Source organism: Chiloscyllium plagiosum, unplaced genomic scaffold (assembly GCF_037043375.1).
Source record: "Chiloscyllium plagiosum isolate Xiang-an unplaced genomic scaffold, Cpla_swu_hap1 HiC_scaffold_5, whole genome shotgun sequence".
Lineage (NCBI taxonomy): Eukaryota > Metazoa > Chordata > Chondrichthyes > Orectolobiformes > Hemiscylliidae > Chiloscyllium > Chiloscyllium plagiosum.
In genome coordinates, this window is record NW_028270143.1 from 79593320 (window position 1) to 79619429 (window position 26110).

Genomic DNA, 26110 nt, shown 5'->3' on the forward strand with positions numbered 1-26110 from the left:
TGCAACCCGGTAGGCCCATTCTACCCTTACCTGGCCTGATCCAGCCTCCAGATTTAACAGCTGTGGAAGCCACTGTTCAAGGAACGCTGTAAGCTGGCCTTCCTCTTCCCGTTCGGTAAGGCCCAACAAACGAATATTTTTTCGACGAAGTCGTCAATGTGGTTCTCTAAGGTTCGCGAGTCCAGACCCGATCCACAGCCGTTTGCGCTGTAGTTTCGGAGGTCGCGGCCTTTAGCTCCGCCCCTCCAACTCGGCGCTCGATTTCCATAATGTCTCGGTCGTGCTTTTGCAGCGCGGCCGAGAGTGAGTCCCATCGACTTCGGGATTCTTCAATAAAAGCGTTGATCTTCACATCCAGTTTGGAGATGATTTCCACAAGGCTCGCCAGAGTTGGTAAGTCCCCCGGGGCGGCTGCGGATGCCTCTGCTGCAGCTGGAGAGGGTGGGGGAGGGGTTCCTGCCTGCTGAGACCTGCGGGCTCCCTTCCCTTTAGTCATTTTTACTGAAGATTAAATTGTTTAAATTCAATACTAAACAACTAATTAAATTAAACAGCTATTTTAAATGATTTGGTGAGTGTGGTGGGGGTGGGTGACCCACTTTGCCCAAGTCTTGGGAGGAGCACTGTAGACTCAGAATTTCTGGGTTGCCACCATCTTGGATCCCCCCAACCTTTCTAACATTAATGTTCAAAGTGTCTGTATCTGAGCTTGTGGGTGGCTTTACCGATTCTTCTCTCAGGCCTCTGTGCTGTTGTCCTCAGAGATTGAAGAAGCTGTTTCTGGTTGCTCCAGGGAGCTGGTGAGCACTCCACTGGTCCCTGAAAGACAAAAGGGAGAGAAGGCTTTGTGGACAGTGGTTACAAATGGTGTGCAATGAATGGCATTGAAAAGTGGGCTTCCTGTGAAAGTTGAACCCTTGGGTGTAGTCCTTCCCGTGATTTATCCACTTCCCATGACTTTGTGAGATTTGTACACATTAACACCTATATCAAATATGACCTCTAAAAATGATAAATCATTTATTAGTTTCTACTTTGCAATATTGATCTTTTTTTTTCTAGTGGTGGCCATGTCATATTAGATGAAGTCACAGATCTTGGATATGTGCAAGATGGAACCCCGTGTGGACAGGACAGAATGTGTATCAATCACAAGTGTCTTCCTCTGAAATCATTTAATTTCAGTATCTGCCCTGGAGCTAGTGGTGCAAGAAAATGTTCAGGACATGGGGTAGGTTAATAAAATAAATTCCATCATTCAACCATTAGTGGCTATGCTGTAAACTGAGTAATTAGCTTCATCAGCTGGTACTTGTGTCAGATTTTCTCTTTAGTTCTCCTAACAAGAATTTAGAAATTATATAATTGTTCTTGATCTAGGAAGTGCCAGTAACTGACTGGCAGAAGAATAATGTAGCTACTGCCTCTAATCATATTTAGAAATTAATCTAGTCACTGTTAAACTTTGATAAATGGTTTCAATTTCACACATTTTGTATCTAAACACTCCTAACAAAGCAGGTTAGTTAGTTAAGACAAGTTCAGTTCAAAAATAATGAAACACTTGAATTAAAAATGTAAAAATCAAATTGTGAACAATTTCAGAAGAATTTCAAACCATAACATTATATTTAGTCAAAGATTCAGGGAGTATTTTGAAGTCATTTTATCTCATTGCTTTTATTTGTAAAACTGTGAATTAGTATTTCAAAATATATTCATCAGCCATTTGAATATATGGAGGTTGTACTTTGATTATGAATCCGCTGTGTAAACATACATAAAGTAACACTGAATTCAAATTTTTCAAAAGATTAATGTATAATGCACCAGTTTAAGGTTTTGTGATATGTGTGAGCTTTCAAGCCTGCCTGATGTCGGTGTGATGATCCTAAGAAATACTTTACACTCATGCTTTAGGAGTTTTTCTCTTTGCCTTAGGAGACAGGTTACCATATATGTCACTCAGTTTTTCAAAATACATGTTTTGCAATGTAACAACCTACAAGCTGAAGTCTTTTAATGGAACATTAAAAGTGCCTTTTAAATTCTCAAGTGGAGTTTTTTGTATCTATATTTCTGATGTCAAACTCAGCAAGGTAAAGTGACAAATTATTTCTTGCATTCTTATTGGTCAAGTTATGCATTTATGAAAAACTATGTGGTCATTTATAAAGCAGACTTGATTTGTTACATGCAAAATAGTCATAAATTCTTCATTCATCATTTGTTACAGGACGATCACTCAAGGTTCTATTTGGTGATACTGCTTGCCCTCCTGATATGCGGACATTGGTAGTCCAGGACAATAAAACATAAACAGCTATCTAATTGTAAAATACAGTGAAAGAGGAAATCACATTTAAACTTTTCCAAATATGTTACATAAGTTAATATATGGCCTTTCTTCATTCGTATTTTGGACCTATCTGCCTATTATGTTTAGATATGCTATCTGTGTACATGTTTACAATTTATTTTCTTTATGTAATGCTGCGTTTGTATATATAAATAGAACTGATAAAAAAAATGTTTTGCAATCATAGCTGAAACTGGTGCCATAAGTATTCATGGATTATACATTTTAGCATTTATCTTAATATTTCCCACTGAACATCCTTTTGCCAAAATAATTCTCCAATGTTTTCATTTATTTACGATAGCTTAGTCTTGTATTTAAGCATTAATTAGTATATTAAAATAGAATCTTAAACAACTCCTCCCTCACTTGCAGATGTTAAAAAAATGCATTCAAACATAATAGCATTTTCTTCGCTAATGTTTTCTGCTTCCATTGCAAAATAAGATTCATTTTCTATACAATGTGCACATCTGCCATATTGCAGAAAATGGTAAGTAGTTTTGAGCTTAATTTACAAAACAAATGTAAAAGTAGATGATATGTTACAATTCGCAATGAGACAAATTAAATATCTCCTCAATGACTAAATTCCCCTTATCCATAATATATTCCATTCATCATGTACACTTAAAATAAATTTTCAATTTTATTTCAGAAAAATGAGTTATCATACAAGTGAATAGAGCTGAGTAATTCTTTGTTTGGAAGTTTAAGCAACACCGTGTATGAGTCATTTTTTTAGAGGTTCACCATCACCTTCATGCCTTAAATGTGAATCAAAATTGTTATATTTTTATTAATAGAAAATTCTATTTTAAAGCAATCTATTAGAATACTTCCAGGTTTAATTCACATTTTTTCATAGAAAAATTTTCTAGTCGTGGAAATTTTGTCCATCATCTTGAAAATACCACAAGTGATATTTCCCACTGAACATCCTTTTGCCAAAATAATTCTCCAAAGTGTTCATTTATTTACAATAGCCTAGTCTTGTATAGAGATTCTGGTTCGGTAGACTTGTCGGAATGAAAATCTTCTTAGCATCTTACTTCTCCGTGAACATACTGGATTTTAGAAGATGTAATGTGAGTAAACTGCTGACCAGCAGCTTTCCAATCCAAGGTTCTTGAGTTGAAATGAAAATGTGTTGCTGGAAAAGCGCACCTGGTCAGGCAGCATCCAAGGAGCAGGAGAATCGATGAAGAAGGGCTCATGCCTGAAACGTCGATTCTCCTGCTCCTTGGATGCTGCCTGACCTGCTGCGCTTTTCCAGCAACACATTTTCAGCTCTGATCTCCAGCATCTGCAGTCCTCACTTTCTTCTTGAGTTGAAATGTTAACTCTCCTTCTCTCTCCACAAATCCAGCCTCAGCTGCTGAGCATTTCCAACACACACAATCTTTTTTTCAAATTTCTGCAGTATTTTCCTTCTTTCGTACTGCTAACTGTTCAGTTATAGGAACATTTTCGCTACTTCAGAATTTTCATTAATGCTTCCATAATAATTTTATCTATAGTCTTCATACTATTTTTTAATACTTTCATGGTGAAGACCAGCAATGACAATGTTATTGAACAATTCTAGTTTTGGTCAACAAGCAAGACAATTCTAAAACTTGAGTGTATACAAAATTACCCTAAACATTTCCACCTCAATTTTCTGAATATTAGAGACTATTGAAGAGTGGAGTAGTTCGTGCAAGGAGCAACACCAGTTCAAAAGATAGAAGTGCTGAGTCACGGATCCATCTTTGTCTCCTCAGAGCTCCTCAGCATCACAGACTCTATGCTGCAGTGAGTCCCTGTGGGCAATGTTGCCCTGAGAGCATTCCAACAGTCTTGCTGATTTGTGTTTCAGAACCTACCATGTCCTGAGTAAAGCTGTTCCATAACATCTACAAAACTGACAGCTACTTAATAAGGCTAGAAAATTGTCCACATATGTCCTGTACACCATGCAGGATAAACCAACCAGGCCAATTACAGCCCCTTCAACCTACTCATCAGTAAAGGGATGGATAATGTCATCATGCACATGCTTAGTGATAACTTGCTGACTGATGCCCACTTTGGGTTTCACCAGAGTTATTCAGTTCCTGACCTCAGCACAGTCTTGATTCAAACATAGACAAAAGAGCTGAACTCCAGAGGTGAAGTGAAAGTGACTACCCTTGATGTCAAGGCTGAAGTTGACCGAGCGTGGCATTAAGGAGCCCCAGTAGAACTGGAGTCTATGGGAATCAAGGAGAATTTCTTCACTGGTTGGAATTTTCTTCAGAATAATATAATATAAAACAAAAGAGTAGGAGCAGGCCATTCATCCCTCAGACCATTCTGTAAGATCATGACTGATCTGCCACAGATCTCAACTCCACTTCTGTGCCAGCTCCGCATCCCCTTCTCAATATTTCAAAATTCAATCTACCTCCTCCTTAAATACTTTCAGTGATCTATCCTCCACAATTCTCTGGGGTAAAGAGTTCCAGACATTCGTTGTCCTCTGAGACAAGAAATTCCTTTGCGTATGTCTCATTGTGCAATTATTTCAATTACAAGGGTTTCAGGCCTTGGTCAGGTCAGTATTATAAACCACCTGCTTGAGATGCCAGTCAACTGCAGAATAGCTATATGTTGAATGAGACTATTTTCTGAAGCCACATTGGTAACAGGTAATAGATAACAAAGCACGTGGATAAAATCCAGAACAGCAGATTAATGAGAAAGGAAAGTCAGAATTTAATTGCAAATGGATTTTGGCAGGCAGGTGGTCAAGATGAGCACATTATGTGCCTGATGTTGGCAGCATGGGGCCTGATGATGTGAACAGATCTCACCACCCCCAGTGTGACAACATTTATCACAATTTCAACAGTTTTTGCCTTCAAGGAACTCAGTTACAAAACATTATAAAACGCTGAGGAATATTATCAAGCAAAATTATAGAAAAATAGCCAACAGAGTTTTTAACTATACCTTACTGCATTTATCTTTATTTATTCATGGGAAGAGGCCATTGCTGATGATACTAATACTTATTGCCCGGGTTTAATTACACTTGAGACAGTGAATTGATTTCTTTCATACAACAGAGGTAATTTTTGAGGTCCATCCAAACTGGGCTATTCAAACTGAGTAACGGCATCACATTTCCTTCTCTGAAGAACATCAGTGTGAAAACTTTGATAGTTTCCTGGTCACCATTATTGACACTAGCTTTTAATTCCTGATTTCTTGAATAAATTGAATTTAAAATCTCCTGTGACTGTGGTTGAATAGTGAGATGTGTTGTAGGAGGGGACGCATACATGGTGAGATGAGAATGTCCCTGATACTGAAGTTGGACCAGACTTCCAACGTGGTCCTGCTAACCCCAACTGTCCCCAGGGCAGGAATGAAAGAGAGCTGGAACATCTTTAGATCCATCAGTTAGTTAATTGCAATATAATTGAGGTTGTTAAGAAGCTCTGATGAGGCGTTTTTACATGGTATTCTAAATTCATGGCAATAGAACCTGTTAGGCCTGTCTGTAACTTACCACAGTAAATGCACAGTGGAAAGAGTTTCTTCAATGAAACTAGCCACCTTGGATTTTTTTTGATGAATGAAGCTGAGGAACCCCAGGCATGGCCATCGAGAGGCTGCAATTTGAAGCATTTCTTCTTTCAGAGAGAGTTTTCACTACTTGACAAGTGATTTGCCAACTTCTAGGAAGGTAATTCACCTGTCTAACACAACGACATGCCTCTGCTGCCAGCATTACAGATGGCATGGGTACAATCTATTCATTCCCACCTTGCTTCACTGCTGAGGATCACGGGCAGAGACTGTGCCATCAATGTGCACCACAAGCAGCCACCAGATCAATGCCAGCAGTAGCTGCTTCCCTCTCAATTGCAAGCCCTTCCACATAGAAACAGAGATGCAGCTGAATGAGGGAAGCTCTCCTCAACACAGGCAGAGGACCAGCTCTCTCGACATGTTTGAGCACAAGTAACTCAGGCTATCACAGCCAGTTATTGCTCATAGCTGGAGACTTCTGGAACACAGACAATTTCCCAGTGGAGCTCATTGTGGGTGACCAATAATGCGCATGTCAATGGGAGGTAAATGCCCCCAAAGTGTCCCATTGCTGCATTACCCTCAAAACCCTGGTCTCTGCTTTGAGCCCTTTTCTCCCAAAGAGAAGGAGAGAGAGCAGAGAGAAGTTAGTAGTTTATATAGAGATAAGGTGACCATCCCACACCTGGGTGTGAGAGTGCAGTTGGCTGAGTGTGATTGTGAGTATTGGCTACTCAGATGAGAACAGGAAGTGCCTATAAGAAGAGGAATTAGTAGAGAAGCAAGTTGCATATGCCTAAAGGATACTCGGCGGTGGAAAGGTGGGTTATAGTTACATGGGAACATCACAACCTACAAGTTGTCCTTCAAGCCATACATCATCCTGATTTGGACATTTACTACTGTGGGTATACCTGCACCCCAAAGACTACAGCGGTTCAAGACCGCAGAACACTACCACCTTCACTAAGACAATTAGAGATGAGCCGTGAATGCTGGCGTAGCCTGTAGCATCCTCAGTCCACAAATAAACATAAAATATCTGGATATTTCAGGATGCTGACTAGTTAAATGAAAACATTTTGAATCTATTAAAACGTTTTAAATTCACAATCTATGATTCGACTATTGTTAATTAAATATAAATTGCAATCCATGTGGAATAACATGGCACAGAAATAATAAATGGTCTGGTACCCATTCAGTATCTCATGACAGAGAGAATGTAATGCAACTTTTTAATGTAAGTACGCTATTTTGCCAAGAGTTGTAGTTTTATTCTTTTATTTTAATTTCAGTAAGATTTCAGTAGAAAATGATTCCATGCTTAAACAAACAGTTACACAAAGTAGGCATGTACATCATGAAATATCCTTACAGACTTTCAATATCTACTTAATGTTATAATCTTATTTTTCTAAATACTAATGAGACAAAACTGCATAGCATGTCCTCACTAATAGGTAAGTGAAAATTTATTTTTATTTTCCATTAGTGAGCAGAATTTGTGTAACCCATCCTCACCAATGGGAGATTTAAAATTCAATCCATGTTCTGACAATGAGGGTAATCTACCTCATTTATTCTCCCTGGTGAAACATTTAATAGCTTTTCATACTATACTAAAACCTATATCTCAAATTATGAACTTTTCAACATTACAATAATTGCCAAATTGCAATTGGTAAGTAAGTATGCATAGCTCATGTGTTGTTTAACAAATGTTCATAACAAAACTAAACACACCATACTAACTTGGAATAATCATTGGAATAAGCACATTTCTTAAAGAAAAATGTTAGATTTTGAATGGTTTAATCTAATGAGTTAAAACTAATGAGCTTTGACAAAAGGTCAGTTAGACTCGAAACGTCAGCTCTTTTCTCTCCTTACAGATGCTGCCAGACCTGCTGAGATTTTCCAGCATTTTCTCTTTTGGTTTCAGATTCCAGCATCCGCAGTAATTTGCTTTTAAAACTAAATGCAGTCTGATTATGCAGTCGATAGATCTATAAAAAGAAAGTTAGGTTTTTTTTAACTTCTGTCATGGAAATGGGTGTCACTGGCCAAGCCAACATTTGTTGCTCACCTTTAATTGCTCTTGAACCGAATGGCTTGTTAGGCCATTCCAGAGGGCAGATGAGAGTCAATCACATTACTGTGGGTTCACAGTCACATGTCAGCTAACTGGGTAAGGATGGCAGAATTTCTTCAATAAAGGACGTTAGTGAATTAGATGGGATTTCATAATAATCAATAAGAGTTATCATGGTCGCCATTACTAACTACCTTTATAATTCCAGATTTTTAATAAATTGCACGTAAACTCCACCAGGTGTTATGGTCAGATTTGAAGCCCAGAAAGCTGTGGACGCTCATTCATTCAGTATATTCAAGACAGCCACCAATAGATATTTAGTACAAAGGGTATTAAGGAATAACAGTGATGTAGTGGTAATGTCACTGTCTAGACATTCAGTGGCCCAGGCTAATATAGCAGATGTGGTTCAAATTCTACTGTTGTAGTGATTAAATTTAAATTCAAATAATTTAAACAACATCTGAAATTGAAGCCTAGTGTCAGTTATGGTCACCATGAAACTATTGTCAGTAAAAGAATTCTGTTTTCTAATGCCTTTCAGGGAAGAAAATCTGCCATCCTTCTCGCTTTAGTTTATATGTGATTCCAGATCCACAGCAATGTGGTTAATTCTTAACTGCCCTCTGGGATGGCTGAGCAAGCCACTTGGTTCAAGGCACTTAGGAATGGGCAACAAATATTCCACCTGCCACAATGACCATTTCCACAAAGAATTTGTAAAACTTAATTGCTACAGGGATATTGCAAGAAAATTGAGTTACAGTAGAATATCAGCCACGATCTTATTGATTGGCAGAGCTACTACTATTTTGTATATTCTTATGAAACTTCTATTTACAGTCTGGTGAATAATCTATTAGTATATAGAACCTTACAAAGAGAATCTGTTCATCAACAAGAATACAGCATATTAACAAATTTTCACTGTAATTGTAAACTGATAAGCATTTCCCTAAGAGCAAAATGTACCAGTTAATTTGTTTTACTTGACAAGGTTCTCAATCACAAATCATTCTCTCTTCATTATTAATTGAGGTGATCAGACATGTATTGATTACTGTCTACTCAGTTCTATTAAACTTTTTTCTCTGGAAGCACCATGGTGTGATATTTAGCTGAATAGTAACAGTGCTTAAAATGCATTTTAGATTAAATTTAGTGATAGAAATGTTATTCCTTGTTAAAGCAGTTAAAATGATTATACCTTTTTGAGTATTTGCAAATTGAGCATTTGTTGATAGTCTAAATATTGTATAGGAAGAAAAGACTCTGCTCATCAGAGTGAAATAATTTATTTTGTTGAACTGATAAATGGATTTGAACAGTGTGGAATACAATTGTTTTAGAAACAATGCTAGTTTTTTAAAAAATGAAAAGTTTTCCTTAGATGTTTCCATCAGCAACATAATGTGTTGTTTAACTCTGTGGTGACTGGAGCCCCTGAGCAATTAAACATAGCATCCACCGTACTTGCCATTTAATTGAACATAGAACATGAGAAATAGGAACAGGAGTAGGCTATTTTGCTTCTCCAAATCTGCCCCGTCATTCTATAAAATTATGATTGATCTGCTCCTGGCCTCAACTCCTCTTTCATGCCAGCTCATCATAGCCCACAACTCCTTGCTATTTTAAAATCTCTCTGCCTGAAAGGAATTGTATTTTGAGAAGAGGCTAAACAGGGTGGGACTCCACTTACTAGAGTTTAGAAGAATGAGAGGTGATCTCATTGATACATATCGGATTCTTAAGGGACTTGCCAGGGTGAATGGTGAGAGGATGGGAAAGTCTTAGGACCAAAGGGAATTGTCTCAGAAATCAGGGGGGGGGGGGTCAGTTTAAGACTGAGATAAGGAGGAATATTTTCTCTCAAAAGGTCATGAGTCTCTGAGAATCAAGAGTACATGAAGAAAGCATCAAAAGTGGATTTGAGAAGTATTGGGTCAGCTATGATCCTATTGAGTAGCAGAGCAGGCTCAAATGGCTAAACATTCTGCCCCAGTTCCTATTTCTTATGGTCTTATAACTGGAAATTTCTTCATGTCTCAGTTCTAAACAAGTTTATTTTTATTCTGTAACTATTACCCCTAGTTTGAGATCCCTCAACCAGTGGAAATATGTTCTCACCAACTACTCTGTCAAGCCCCCTCAAAATAGTGTATGTTTCAATAAGATCATCCCTCATTATTATAAACTCAAATGAATAAAGGTCTAATCTGTTGAGATGATATTAATAAGTCAATCTCTTTGTTCCAGGAATTGGCTAGGTCAGTCTCTTTTGACCTGCTTTCAATGCCAGTGTATACTTTCTTAAAGTTGGGGACCAAAACTCTACACAGTACAGTGGGGCAACCTCACTAACTCCTTGTACTAATGTGACAAGACTTTCCTATTTTTATATTCCAACTTCCTGATAATAAAGACCAATGTTCTATTTTGCCTTTTTAAATGCTTGCTGCACCTACATGCTAACCTGTGCTTCATGTGCAAGAACACTCAGATCTTTCTGTGCTCCAGTCTCATTTTGGGGTGTCTCTTCATTGAAAAACAGGGTTCCTTTTGATTCTTTCGATCAAAGTGAAGACCTCACCCCTTCCTACATTAAACTTTATCTGACAAGTTTTTGCCCACTTACGCAATCTGTCTCTATCCTGTTGCAGATTCCTTTTGTCTTTTTCACAACATGCTCTCACATCTACTTTTGTTTCATCAGCAAATTTGGATGCATTACACTTTGTTCCCTCCTTCAGATCATTAGTCTAAATATTTAATAATTTAGACATTGGAGTTGATCTTTGTGGCTCTCGACTAGTTATTTTTTTCCAACTTGTAAAACACTAATCTTCTTTGTGTTAACCAATCTTCAATCCATGCTAATACATCCACTATCCTAAATTCTTAATCTGTGCAAGAATCTTTTTAATGTTATTATCTTGCATAATGCCTTCTAGAAATCACATACCCCTGGGGTGGCACAGTGGCTCCGTGATTAGCACTGTTGCCTCACAGCGCCAGGGACCTGGGTCGATACCCGCCTCGGGCGACTGTCTGTAGGGAGTTTGCACATTCTTTCTGTGTCTGCATAGGTTTCCTCCAGGTGCTCCGGTTTCCTCTCACAATCCAAAGATGTGCAGGTCAGGTGAATTGGCCATGTTAAATTCCTCATAGTGTTCAGAGATGTGTGGGTTAGGTGCATTAGCCTGGGGTAAATATCGAAAAGTAGGGGTGGGTGGGCTACTCTTTGGAGGGTCAATGTGGACTTGTTGGGCTGAAGTGCCTATTTCCACACAGTAGAGATTCTATAAATTTTACATCATGTCAGATCTGTGGATCAATTCCATTTACCCATCTTTGACCCCTGCCTAAGGGTTGGTTTTGGCATTTACATAAACAATAGGTGATAAACCTTCTAAACTTTTAATCTTAAAGGAATTTGCACAATTCAAATGTCCAACTGCAGTCATATATTAGGAAATATGGTTGCATTTTGAACTTTTTAACGTGTTTAAATTCATTGATCAAATTGTTAATGTTACAGAATGGCAAAGTTGAACAAAGCAATTGATTGCTATAAGTCTGCAGAATAAATTATAAATGTACAAATGCTGGAAATGCACAGTAAAGATAGGAAACACTGGATACACACAAATATACTAGTCAACATAGGATAGCAGAAAGGAAGAGCTCAGAGAGACATGCTGTAAGGTTTGGAGATTCAGGACCACAGTTACCCTATATGGAGGCAGTCAAACATTCATAAGTTATTTTTAGATTCTGTATTAAGTTTGTTGAAAAAAACAGCAGTTTAGCTCTGATACTGAGGTGATTAGAGAGAAAGAGTGTACGAGCTCTGACAATTGAGGATGGTCCACTCGGTGCCAAAAGCAAAGGAGGTAGTTGGCACAAATTCTATTGATGTTATGAAAGTTGTGAAGGCAGCATCCTGCTCTCTAGTTAAAGAATTCAAGAGCTCTTCCCTGGGCCTTACTCTGCCTCTTTTGGTCTATCTTACATCTGAAGAAGACAGCTGCTGGTACAAACCACGTCCTGACTCTGAGCAGTTGTTGGTAAACACTATTTCTAAGAGTTGGTAGTTTACCTTCCCACTATGACAATCATGCATTTGCCTCTTAGCCAAAGGTCATGGGACAACTACCCACAACGTCAGAATAGCCATCACCCCCACGCGCACCCCAGCTCAAGGTCAGCTTACATTTTATAATAATGGACCCTTCTGTTTTAACCAAATAATTTGGGGGCACCAGACATCAATAAGCTGCATAACTTCTTTCTATAACTTGCCTTTTGACCTTCTTTGATAGATGCTGTTTATATTTGGCCTATAGAGAGAGATTCAAAGCTGACTCAGCTAAATTTATTCCAAGTTTCAAACTTGGTAAAAGGAACTTGAGGGTCCTAATTTCTTATGACATCTAAAATGTAATTTTTCTCTTCACAACTTTTTATTGGTGTAATATATGCTTCCAGCATTTTCTGTTCTTATTTGTGTATTGAACAGGTACAGGATGGGAGAATGGAACTTTGCTTATTAACCTATTTTGAATCTAACCCAGAATGATAAAATTATATTCCTGTTTTCTGTTGTGCAAAGTGAAAAGCTTGGATAATCTCTAATGGATAGCACATAATCACACACCATTAGTACAAATCAATGCTAAATTTGACAATGACACACCTGCCTTGAACTCAAGGCTTGCTAAACTTTACCTGAGAGACCTTCACAGTGATCCTCAATGTTATAATTGCCTATTACTGTGCGTGAGACCTCAAACATAATTGTAATTGCTGACATTCAACAAGTGAATAAAAAAGTCACCATTACTGTATAAATATTAAAATTAACATTTTAGTTTGTATTCATAAATTTCCTGGAAAATCAGGAATCGGCCTCCAGGAAGCTGTTCAGTCCTCTTCCGCCTGCAGGAACCTGAAACATAACCGGAAAATCCCATTTACCTTTTTCAAATAGGTCAAAATAGGCATATACTTTTGGTTATCTTCATTCTCCCCCCACAAAAAGTGACCTATTATTGGGGTGGATGAAGGGACTGGAATTCTAGTTGATTGGACTACTTTCAGCACTTGCAATGTATAATCCAGGTCCCAGCAAGGGCTGAAATGTAGGATCAGTACCATTTATGCACCTCTCAAATGCATTGCTCCAAATAATATTTTGCGAGCACGGATTAATGAAATCAAAAGTAAATGACCAACATTTTAATAGCCATTTTCAAGGTTGTTGGATAGTCCACTGTCTTTGTTGTGGTGTGAGTAGGAAAGATTCTCTCATTTATTTTAACAGGCCTCATTAGGCTTTGAAAATATGACATTTGGCCAATCAGAACACAGTTATATGGATAAAAACAAATTTACTGTGAAAAAAAGAACAGTCCTGCTCATCAATTGATGAGTTAGATTAAGCTCTACTTTTAGCACATTTTCAGAAGGCTCATGAAGTTATCCTTATATATATAATTTACTCGTGAAATCAAGAAAGTTCACAACATTGAATTTTGGATGTCAGTATATTAAACATGGTGCTGGATTAAAATCCTCTGCATCAGAGGTAACCATTATAACATAGAAGTTTCCAGAATACAGTGTACAAAATAATAATGTCCTATTTTCAAAGCAAATGTTTTCTGTTTAACAATTAACTTCATCCATACCATTTTAGAGCTCATATTAACATAATGGCAACTGGTTAATTGAATAATGTTTTGATTCATTGGTAGTATTATTGTGAGTTTGGACCAGCAATTAAAAACAGATGTAATCTTGTAGATATACTGTTTAATTTTGATATTTCATTTACAGACTTGCAGCAATGAAGGAAAATGTATGTGTGACCTAGACTGGGATGGTGCTGACTGCCATATATATGCACCAAAGGAAGTAGCAGAAGGGCAAGGTTTGTGTAAATTATGTACTAGTGTGCTCTTTGCAATGACTATGAACATTTTTACAGGTAACAGTCCCATTTATAGAAGCAGAGTGAGGGCATTCAGCCCCTCAGACTTGGTGTGCCATTGTTTGAGATGTTCGTTAATCTAAACCACTTTTTCTTTGGATGGAAACATGTGGGGGCCTGAATGATGTGAACTACTGATTTGTGGCAGAATCACGCAAGAAATCCGCAAGGCCTGTCTCAATGTTGAGAACAAACTGCTGCATTGCTGGACAGTGAAGTGAGTTTGTTGCTGGGCAGCGGTGAATTGTCAACTAAGGGAGATTAGTAAACTAACTAAAGCTTGCTAAATGCTTTATTTATGCCACAATTCTCCTTGTAAATATTCAGCTTCCTGTCTTCCCAACCACACCGAATAGACACCGAGAATTCTTGATATGGAGATCAGTGTGACCAGCCTCCATGTCACTCAGCACCAAACAGTATCTTAGAACATGGCCACATGCCCCTCATTCATGACATTGACATCCAATGAATTTCATCCATTTGCCAACCCTCACGACCCTCATAAAATCGCTTCAGTCCACTTGCAGGATGTTTAGATTACTTACAGTGTGGAAACAGGCCCTTCGGCCCAACAAGGCCCCACTGCCCCACCGAAGCGCAACCCACCCATTCCCCTACATTTACCCCTTACCTAACACTACGGGCAATTTAGCATGGCCAATTCACCTGACCTGCACATCTTTGGACTGTGGGAGGAAACCGGAGCACCCGGAGGAAACCCACGCAGACACGGGGAGAACGTGCAAACTCCACACAGTCAGTCGCCTGAGGCGGGAATTGAACCCGGGTCTCTAGCGCTGTGAGGCAGTAGTGCTAACCACTGTGCCACCGTGCCGCCCACATGTCTTTGAAACACCATGGGACACACTAGAAGCTAGCATTGTTGCTGCAAGTACACTTTACATACAGGAGCCCATAGCCAGTTCACAGATAGGACCAGGCTGCATTTCAGGGCTGCTTGCATGCTCTCTTAGTACCTTGGGTGTTAGAACATTGGGACTTCAGCCAGAATTGAAGGCTATCAGTAGTGCTTCATTGTTGCACTCTTTTGCACAGAAATACAGACAGACTGCTTGTCAAAGGGATCCGTCAGGGCTTGGACAGGAGTTGAAGGGATATCTTGCTGTATGGCACATGGAGACATCAATGTAGCAGCTTCCTGTGTAGCAAATACACTGCACATTTATTCAACTGATGACCATGTCAGAAAGTGGATGGGGCTAATCCTCAGCCCAGTCAAGGAGGCGCCATTGTCAGACAGAGGGTCCTGGTAACGAGTCATAGGTCCAGTCCACACATTTACAGGGGTTTGCCATGGTCAAATATTTATTTAGGACATTCATGATCAGGGTCTGTCTGTCTACAGTCTGGGGAGTGGGCAGTGGCCAGTCCTGTAGGGCCATCAGAAGCAATCAATGGAAATGTGTATTATCATTCAGGAGAGTGCAGTGGTCAGGGATCTGATCAGTCAAATCTAAGGGCTGCTTATTGAAAGTGGTCAGAAGTCTTGGTGTGAATTCAGTTCTGGGGGGTGGGGGAGGGGGTCCATCCATTGATCAGTGATCTGTAGAACAGGGGACAATCACTGCCAGAAAGACTGGTGGCAGGATGTATGTACAGAGGTAGGAACAATGACAGTAATAGACAGAAACTCTCAAGGTGTAGGGGGTAGGCGGAACAGAGTCAGAGGGCATAGTAGGCACAGCAGTGGGGGTTATTGACTGTGACTGTCACTGTAGGGGGTGGTGGAGAAGAACAGGTTGGACATCATTAAGGCGTAATTTCGGGGTTCAGGTGGCAAGGAAGACAGCTGGAGGCACAGTTCCGTGTGGTAGTGAGGGGCTGAGGCAATTCCTAGCATGGGCAGAGAAAGTGTCACTTCAGTGGAAGAGAGTACAAGCTTCACATCTGGACAGTAGGGGATTGAGTACACAAATACGTGAAATATATTCACAAACTGCAGCTGTGATCATTTGCAATCATTCCATTGTCTGCTTCCAATACGTGCAGAGTGAACAAATGCTTCAAGTGCTGATCAAAGACAAATTGCGTCATGCACTTGGTACTTGCAAATTGAACAATGCCATCTCTATGATGTGGAAGTTAGTAGCAATGACATAAAAGGAGAAGATTGCTGGAGAAAAGTGTCTTGTCGGTTGTGAAACTTGCCAAGGGTTCATTATATCTCCTGTTCATTACAATGGACTCTACTGAATTCAATGATAAATTGAATATTTTATGTCAATGTGGGATGGGAAGGTGATCAGAGTACTGTAGGCATTTCCTTTTTAATGTAATGTGTTGACTACTGAACTAGCATAGCAAGTCAACATGCTGTGATCAGGAACCTGGTGGAACAGACTATGGGGTTTCCTGATGATGCTGTTCTGTTGCTTAGAGTAGTCTGGGAGGCCCCAGTATAGTCTGGATAGGGTGTTCTGCATCATCCTGATGTGCTGTGCTCAGCATAGTTGGAGCAGGCAGTGAGGTGATGTGATAGATGCGTGAGGAAACAGGAAAGGCAAGCAGTCTTCCAGGAGGAGGAGGACGAGGAATGTAGAGAGGAGAAACTCTGCATGTCCGTGACAGGGCTCAGCTGCATTGCACTCTACAAACCAGACAGGACCTGATTGACATCCGGTTCCAGTAGATGAGAGCTGGGTGCAGCAGATCATCATGGAATATAAAATAGTCATCATTTAAGATGCCAGCATTTGGTTTACATTATGGAGGTGAACTGCAGCATCTGTTCATTTTGTTTGTACTTGCTGGCTGTATATAAAAGCTCATGTTTGAAATTGTGCAAGTGCTTGCCCATGTGTGATGTTCCCCTCCTAAATAGTGGCACAGTGTGGATGTCCAGGGGGCACTGGGGACAGAATAGTGCTGACTTAGAGAGGATCTTTAGATGGAATGCAGCTAAGGCTAGATAAACTGTGGGCGCATTGGATATTAGATTATCTCGATATGTTACGTCTCAACATCTTAGATATGTTTAAGCATATTAGTCTAAAGAAAAGCTGTCCATTATATAGGAGGAGAAAGTGAGGACTGCAGATGCTGGAGATCAGAGCTGAAAATATGTTGCTGGAAAAGCGCAGCAGGTCTTCAGGAAGGGCTTATGTCCGAAACGTCTATTCTCCTGTTCCTTGGATGCTGCCTGACCTGCTGCGCTTTTCCAGCAACACATTTTCAGCTCTGTCCATTATATAGCCCAAGCTATATAATCAAAGAAGTTTAACCATCCTAATTTCTTTAGTGTTATACAGACCCATCGTCTCAGCCTGCTCCTGCCCAACCGAACTCATCTCGGCATACCTCGACACGGTCCTGTCCCCATTAGTCCAAGAACTCCCCACCTACGTTCGTGACACCACCCACGCCCTCCACCTCCTCCAGGATTTCCGCTTCCCCGGTCCCCAACGCCTCATCTTCACCATGGACATCCAGTCCCTGTACACCTCCATCCCCCATCACGAAGGACTCAAAGCACTCCGCTTCTTCCTTTCCCGCCGTACCACCCAGTACCCTTCCACCGACACCCTCCTTCGACTGACCGAACTGGTCCTCACCCTGAACAACTTTTCTTTCCAATCCTCCCACTTTCTCCAAACAAAAGGAGTAGCCATGGGCACCCGCATGGGCCCCAGCTATGCCTGCCTCTTCGTAGGGTATGTGGAACAATCCATCTTCCGCAACTACACTGGCCCCACCCCCCATCTTTTTCTTCGCTACATTGATGACTGTATCGGCGCTACCTCGTGCTCCCACGAGGAGGTTGAACAGTTCATCCACTACACCAACACCTTCCACCCCGACCTCAAATTCACCTGGACAGTCTCGGACTCCTCCCTCCCCTTCCTAGACCTTTCTGTTTCTATCTCAGGCGACCGAATCAACACGGACATCTACTACAAACCTACCGACTCCCACAGCTACCTGGACTACACCTCCTCCCATCCTGCCCCCTGTAAAAACGCCATCCCATTCTCCCAATTCCTTCGTCTCCGCCGCATCTGCTCCCAGGAGGACCAGTTCAAAATACGTACAACACAGATGGCCTCCTTCTTCAAGGACCGCAATTTCCCCCCCGACGTGGTCGACGGTGCCCTCCACCGCATCTCCTCCACTTCCCGCTCCTCCGCCCTTGAGCCCCGCCCCTCCAACCGCCACCAGGACAGAACCCCACTGGTCCTCACCTACCACCCCACCAATCTCCATGTACAGCGCATCATCCGCCGTCACTTCCGCCACCTCCAAACAGACCCCAGCACCAAGGATATATTTCCCTCCCCTCCCCTATCAGCTTTCCGTAGAGACCACTCCCTCCGCGACTCCCTTGTCAGATCCACACCCCCCACTGACCCAACCACCACTCCCGGCACCTTCCCTTGCAACCGCAGGAGGTGCAACACTTGCGCCCACACCTCCCCCCTCACTTCTCTCCAAGGCCCCAAGGGAAACTTCCATATCCGCCACAGATTCACCTGCACCTCCACCCACATCATCTACTGCATCCGCTGCAGCCGGTGTGGCCTCCTCTATATTGGGGAGACAGGCCGCCTACTTGCGGAGCGATTCAGAGAGCACCTCTGGGCCACCCGGACGAACCAACCCAACCAACCTGTGGCACAGCATTTCAACTCCCCCTCCCACTCCACCGAGGATATGCAGGTCATTGGACTCATCCACCGCCAAACCACAACAACCCGACGGTCGGAGGAGGAGCGTCTTATCTTCCGACTGGGAACCCTCCAACCGCAGGGGATGAACTTGGACTTCACCAGTTTCTTCATCCCCCCTCCCCCCACCCTGTCTCAGCCGGATCCTTCCAGCCCGGCACCGCCTTCCTGACCTGCAGTCTTCTTCTTGACCTCTCCGCCTCCACCCTACTCCGACCTATCACCCTCACCTTGACCTCTTTCCACCTATCACATTTCCAACTCCCCTCCTCCAAGTCCCTCCTCCCTACCTTTTATCTTCTCCTGCTGAACACTCTCTGCTCATTCCTGAAGAAGGGCCTGTGCCCGAAACGTCGAATCTCCTGTTCCCTGGATGCTGCCTGACCTGCTGTGCTGTTCCAGCAATAAAGTTTCAACTTTGATCTCCAGCATCTGCAGACCTCACTTTCTCCTACAGACTATATTTGCCAAAGGAGATAATAGTGACGTGCCTATAGCTGATGTTTACTTTCTTCTTATCCCACTGGAATCTTTTGCGTAACATGTTTTTGTATTACAAGTTTATTTCCTTTCATAATGTCATGGGTGACATAAAGTCATGCGACACGGAAACAGGCCCTATGGCCCAAATTGTTCATGCTGGCCAGGTTTCCTAAACTGAATTAGTCCCATTTGCCTGGGCTTGGCGTGTATCCTTCTAAACCTTTCCTCTTCACGTACCTGTCCGAATGCCTTTTAAATATTGTAAGTGCACTTGCCTGCACCGCCTCCTCTGTCAATGCGTTCTATATAAGCACTACCCTCTGTGTGAAAAAGTTGTCCCTCAGGTCCTTTTCAAATCTTCCCCCTCCCCCCACCTTAAACCTATGCCCTTTAGTTTTGGACACCCCTACACTGGGAAAGAAACCTTGAATTTTCACTTTACCTATGCCCTTCATTATTTGAAACCTTTATAAGGTCACCCCTCAGCCTCTGAACCTCCAGGGAAAAACATTGCAGCCTGTCCATCCTTGCCTTTTAACTCAAACCTTCCAGTCTTGTTAACATCCTTGTAAATGGTTTTGAACCATTTCCAGGTGAATAATATTCTTCCTATAGCAAGGCGACCAGAATTGTACACAGTACCCCAAATGTGGCCTTATCAATGTCTTATACAGCTGTAACATAATGACCTAACTCCTTTAATCAGTGCTTCTACTGATGAAAGCAAGCATGCTAAATGCCTTCTTCATCACCCTGACTGCCTGTGTTGCCACTTTCAAGGAATTGTGCACCTGCACCCTTGGGTCTCTCTATTCACAAACACACCCCATGGCCCCAACATTAACTGTGTATGTCCTGTCCTGGTTTGTCTCACCAAAATGCAACACTTTGCATTTATCTAAATTAAACTTCATCTGCCAGTCCTAGGGCCACTAGCCCAGTTGATCAAGATCTCTTTGCACTCTTTAACAACCTTCTTAACTATCCACAGTACCATGAATTTTGGTAATCTGCAAACTGACTAACCATGACTCCTATATTCTCATCCAAATTGTTTATATAAATGACAAACAACAGTGGACCCAGCACCGATCCTTACAGCTTATCACTGGTCACAGGTCTTCAGTTTGAACAACAACCTTCTAACATCACCATCTGTCTCCTACTGCCAAGACAATTTTATATCCAGTTGATTAACTCTCCCTGGAACCCGTGTGATCTAACCATATTAACCAGTTTACAATGTGAAAACCTTGTCGAAGGCTTTGCTAAAGTCCATGTAGACAATGTCTGCCATTCTGCCTTCATCTATCTTCTTGGTCACATTTTCAAGTTTTGAGACATTATTTCCCATATACAAAGCCATGCTGACTATCCCTAATCAGTCCATGCCTTTCCAAATACATGTAAGTCCCATCTCTCAGATATCATTGGTTTTCTTTTTGCACAGAAAAATAAACTGAATAATGGATTGTGATCCTCAAATACTAATTAAATCAAAATTCATATTCCATTTATCAATGAACATAGCCATTTATACACAGCAGTTCACAAATTATGATTTGTTCCTTTGTGTTGTCAGATTTTGGAGCTGTGCTAACTTGTTTGAGTTTACTAGGATGACAGTATACACACTGTAGCAAGGTTTATAGTGTTGGCTTTTGTGTGGCTAAAAACCAGGTTCACTCAGAAACAAAAGATTGTGGATTGTATCTCTCAGAGCTACATACTTACAATTCTAATGTCCACACCATTTATCTGTTGGAGAAAGAATTCTCAGCTTGATCTTTAAAATGAATAGTTTGACTGAAGCTGTCAGATAGAGAGAGACCAGCATGACTCCATACCTCTTAAAGGTAAAGTTGCCATAATCCCAAAGGACAATAGGGTTGTTCTCTCATTATAGAGAGGACAAATGGTAGTAGTGCCTCAAGAAAGAATGATGTTGAGAAGGCAGAACCTTCATGGTAACCTCAGTCATTACAGGAACTGATTGGTATGACTCCACATCATGCACTAGCTGCCCAGCTAATTGGGTTAGCCAACTGAACCCAAAGAATATAAGATTGAGGACACTGAGTTTAACAGGGCCATGTTTGGAACTGTGCACCAAAAGAATGATGAGGGAATGACTAGCCAAAACTAGAGATGTTTTTGAGCTCAGAGCAGGGATGCAGTTTGCTTTGGGGCACAATGATTGAATACAGTGGTCACGGGTGGGAGGTTCTTTTCCAATTCATCATTAAATTCTAAGTAGAGCTGATAAAAATTGATCAAATTGTTAGTTTTTAAAATATTAAAGTTAGCAACTAAGCTGTAAAAACAAAAAATAATAGGAAGTATTATTCAAGCAATGAAATTATTTTGGTCAGATGCAGTTGCTGCCGGGAAGGCAAAAAAAACCCAGCAGTTAATTTTCATTTGTTTAACAGATTATAGAAATGATTATAGTAAAATAACAGTGGCCTTAGCTGGTCTAGACAGATAAGAAATGGTTTTATTAACATAATAACTTTGCTAATTGGAAGAGCAGACATGATCAGAATGTAATTACATTTTGCCTAAGGGAAGGTGATTCATTAAAAAACTGTTTCGCAATGACAACAGTTATAAACCAGAAAGACAAAGAGATTTTAATTAAGCACTATCTCCTGCATTTTGAGTGAGAATATATTGCACATTGTATCCCCTTCTTATTTGTATTAGAACTTACACATTTACACATGCTACATCTAGCTAATATTGTGAAATGCAATTGCTTTACATATGTTAATTGAGTGGATTTACAAACTGGTTCATTTTGTTAGTATCTTTGGAAATACGGCACATTGGACCATAATTTACTGACAAGAAATGGTGAGGCAGATGATGTTCACCATTGCAAATGTCAAACCTAGCAACAAATTCAGGCAAGGACAAATATGCAATTACGCAATTAGGATATCCAAAAGTTGTCGGCCATGTTAATGACATCTCCCTGACAGGCTACACCATTGAAATGCATTGATTATTGTACAGTTGCTGCATTTACACAGTAAGTATGAACTAAACTCACCACATAAAGTTAAGTCTTGTCCATTTTAAGCAAACTTTTATGATATGAATTTTAATTGCTGTCAAGCAATTTATCTCGCACTGAAAAATAATTATCATATGTGTGGGGCTCATTCTTTCACCATTCTTAATTTGAATTTTAAAAATGCAATAATTTAAATTAATAGTTTCAAATTTAAATGCAGTCGGATGTATTTGCTGAATGTAACCACGCCAAGTGGATGCCTGACTGTGGCCAGGCTCCTGTACCGTGTGTGAACTCTGCCCTTGACTGACAATACCAAGACTTTCTGACTGTCAGCAGCTCTCCTTGACTTGGTAGAGGATTACCCACCACATCCTTTCACACATTGCCATTTGCTTGCGATATCAAGGTAGTGTGATACTCATGCAGCACTGCCACATGCTGGAAGTGTGAGATTGACATAGTACTATACCATCTAATAAGATTTTCACTCCTTGAATTAATCACTTCTGACAAGCATGACAAGCTGTCTTGGCTCTGCATGTATGCTAAACAGCAAATCAGTTTGGCAGTATTGTGAACCTTTAGGCTCTGGCTGAAGCATCAATGCGTAAAAGTCATGGCACGTCAATTCAAGGCAAGATAGTGATGCTGTGAGCGTCCAGGTAGGCACTAAGTAATTAAATACTAAGACAGCGAACTAGCAGCCTTTTGATGCAGCTTGAGGTAGGTCAAAAAGGTGTGGCACTGAAAAGCACAGCCAATCAGGCAGCATCCAAGGAGCAGGGGAGTAGACATTTTGAGCATAAGCTGATGAAGAGCTTTTGCTTGAAATGTCTATTCTCCCGCTCCTTGGATGCTGCCTGACCAGTTATGCTTTTCCAGTGCCACACCTTTTGACTCCGATTTCCAGCATCTGCAGTCCTCACTTTCTCCTAGACTGTGAGTTGACTGCCTGTCCTTGTGTGCAGAGTGACCTTGCAGCAGCATGTCAATCTGTAAGAATCCTGTGAGTGGATTAAAGGGGTGCCATGAGTATTCTGAGATGCTGCCAGGTGACCGTGGAATGTGCCTTGAGATGTTACCAGGTGTCCCAAGATGGTATCTTAGAGGATCAAGTGGCAAGCTGGAGTGGCAGTCTACCTGGGCTGACTTTCACATTGGGAATTGTCAACATCTAGGTTCCTCGCACTGAATGGTAGGATAGGAAGCTGCATGTTAGCAAGCTTTGGTGTTAATGAGGCTGCTAACAAGCAACAATATTGTTTAATGAGCATCTCACCATTCCTCCTCAAGAGTCTCATATCACTGTCTGGATCTTAAATGCAGCAAGTTGCTCCCGCCATTGAGTTCGATCTCTCAGGACCTGTAACACTATTCTATTCTATTCATCATAATTCATGTTGTTCAGGCCCCAGTAAGGTTCTGTCCATTATTTTAAACATTGTAATTGGAGAGCCACAAGGCAGAGATGTGCAATTGTAATAATATTGAGTTCATACAGTGTGGTGGAGTATGCGCTGTACTGAGTGGCCTTGGTACAGTACTTGTTTGTTTTGTATTATTGGAGATAATTCTACTCACAGCGACAATCTCAAACCGATCCTTATAGTGCACAATTTCTGTCAAAAAGTCTTAGTTTTAAAAGATTTCACAACTTTTGTTTTTAGTTGTTTCTTTATTTTTTCTTCTTGTGGTTTTGTACATTTTAAAGAATTTGATGTAATTATGATAAAACAACCTTTTCGGAATTTTTAGTCCTTATAATCTGAATTGCTGTGATCTTCAAGGACTTGAAATTTGCAAATCCTTTGTGCTTGTTTAAATTGGCCTTTGTCGTTTCTTATTAATTTACCAGAAAATGCATATTGGAAAGAAATTGAACAACGTAGGACTTCTGTGTAGGAGTTACATAGTTCATGTGCATTCTCTAAGATCTCTACCTAAGTGTGACACACAAATGAAAACAGCTCATGCAAGTCTGAGATTTTAAGAAATTTTGAATTGACCATTCTGACTCTGAATATCAATATTTTGTGTGATTCTTAGTCATTTTCAAAGTATTACTAATACAGTTGTTTTGTATAATGAAATAGAGAAAGTTAAGAATTGCTTGGCACATTTAATTATATTTTGTAGTGTTAAATATTAAAGAAGAAATACTATACTGGGACAACACTACCATTACAGGGCAAGCGAAACAAAGAACAGTCAGGGAATTCCTAGAAGCATGGCACTCATCCACAAACTCCATCAACAAACACATCGACCTGGACCCAATATACCGGCCACTACAGCAGACAGCTGAAACTGACAACCGGAAGCGGCAGGGACAGGCCACTATAAATGCCGGAGGAAACACCACAGAAGCGCTTCACAGGAGGCTCCCAAGCACTGAGGATGTCACCTAGACAGGGGACGAAACGTTTGCAACAAAAACTTCCAGCTTGGCGAACAGAACCAACAGCAGAAATACTATATATAAATAACATTTATTATCTAATAGACTTCTAACACATAGAAGCCCCCTTTAATTCATAGCAAAGTTCCTTGATCAGTTACTGTAATTGTGTCAGAAGATCAGCAGAGGTCGAACTTATGTACCCTCTAATAGCTGGATCAAAAATGTCTGTTTCCAATCTACTTAGGATAGAGTGACAATGTGAAAAACTTTGACATGAAATGAAAAAATATGGATAATGAACAGGTTAAATTGAACCAAGTTACTTGCTGATTTCTCAGATTAATTGGGTGTGTTTCCTTTCTGTTATCATAGGATCAATTCGAACCAATATCATTATTGGTGCCATTGCAGGAACCATTTTGATGGCAATTCTCGTGTTGGCTGTTGCAGCATTGTTTTACAAGTAAGTCTCAAAACATGACCAACTCAAGTTGCTGTCTGATCTCCTTGAGCTCATTTCCAAAATATATTGCGTGTAAAACAGCTACAAATGCACTGGAATTTATGCTTTCAGGATTTTTAAAATTATGTTGCACTTACTAACATTATTAATTTTGTTACCTTCAGTGCCACAAGAAACAGTAATTATGTAACATTTCCGATGCATTTTTTTGAGTTCATGCTACTGGGAGGGAGGTTCACCCACCAGCTGGACAATAGAAGCTGGATATTGCATCCAGTGGTGAAGCAACGACACTCATCATTGACTTAGGCAAAAAGATCTGACTGCCTCTGCCATGGACATCTCCATTTCCAATGGTAGGTTAAATCTGTTGCTACATCAAGGAATCCACCGGCAGTGATTTCAACAAGTTGGATAAAGGAACCTGCCATGGGCCAAACATGGACAGAGAAACACTGAAATCAAAGGGGAAATGCAAGTGGCTGCCCTTGGCAACAAAGCGACATTTGATCGAATGTGCCATCAGGCAATGAGGCAAAACTGAAGTAATAGGGAATTGTGATCGACTGTTTTATGTGGTACAAAGGAAGAGAATTGTGGTTGTTGGAGATAGGACATTACCTTCTACAACAAAGCATTTTTAGCTCCTTCATCAATAACCTTCCTTCCATGAAGTCAGAAGTCAGGATGTTCACTGATATTGCACAATGTTCAGTTCCACTTGTAACTCCTTAATAAAACTATCCATGCAAATATGCAGCAGGACCTGGACAATTACCCAGCTGGTATATAACAAGTAACTTTTACACCATATAACTGGCTGTCTTCAACAAGAGAGAATCTAATCATCTCATGTCAACATTCGACAGTGTTACAATTGCTGAAATCCTGTCAATGGGGAAAAGCCCATCTATTGACCAGAAACTGAATGAGCCATATAAATACTGAATATTCTGAGGTGAATAACTCACCTGCTATCTCCTCAAAATCTTCCAACGTTTATAAATCAGGATTTTGATGGGATATCGTGCATGTGCCTGGAT

At 40.6% G+C, this 26110-nt stretch overlaps 1 protein-coding gene across 7 annotated transcripts in view; it reads left to right on the forward strand.

Annotated features, from left to right (window-relative positions):
• Nucleotides 1-26110, forward strand: part of adam22 (ADAM metallopeptidase domain 22) — a 390158-nt gene that overhangs the window by 326504 nt on the left and 37544 nt on the right. For all 7 annotated transcript variants that reach the window (XM_087987353.1, XM_043690348.2, XM_043690349.2 and 4 more), the window contains exons 23-25: nucleotides 1063-1231; nucleotides 13860-13953; nucleotides 24977-25067. In XM_087987353.1, the coding sequence (XP_087843479.1) occupies nucleotides 1063-1231; nucleotides 13860-13953; nucleotides 24977-25067 (354 nt within the window). The remainder of the gene's footprint in view (nucleotides 1-1062; nucleotides 1232-13859; nucleotides 13954-24976; nucleotides 25068-26110) is intronic.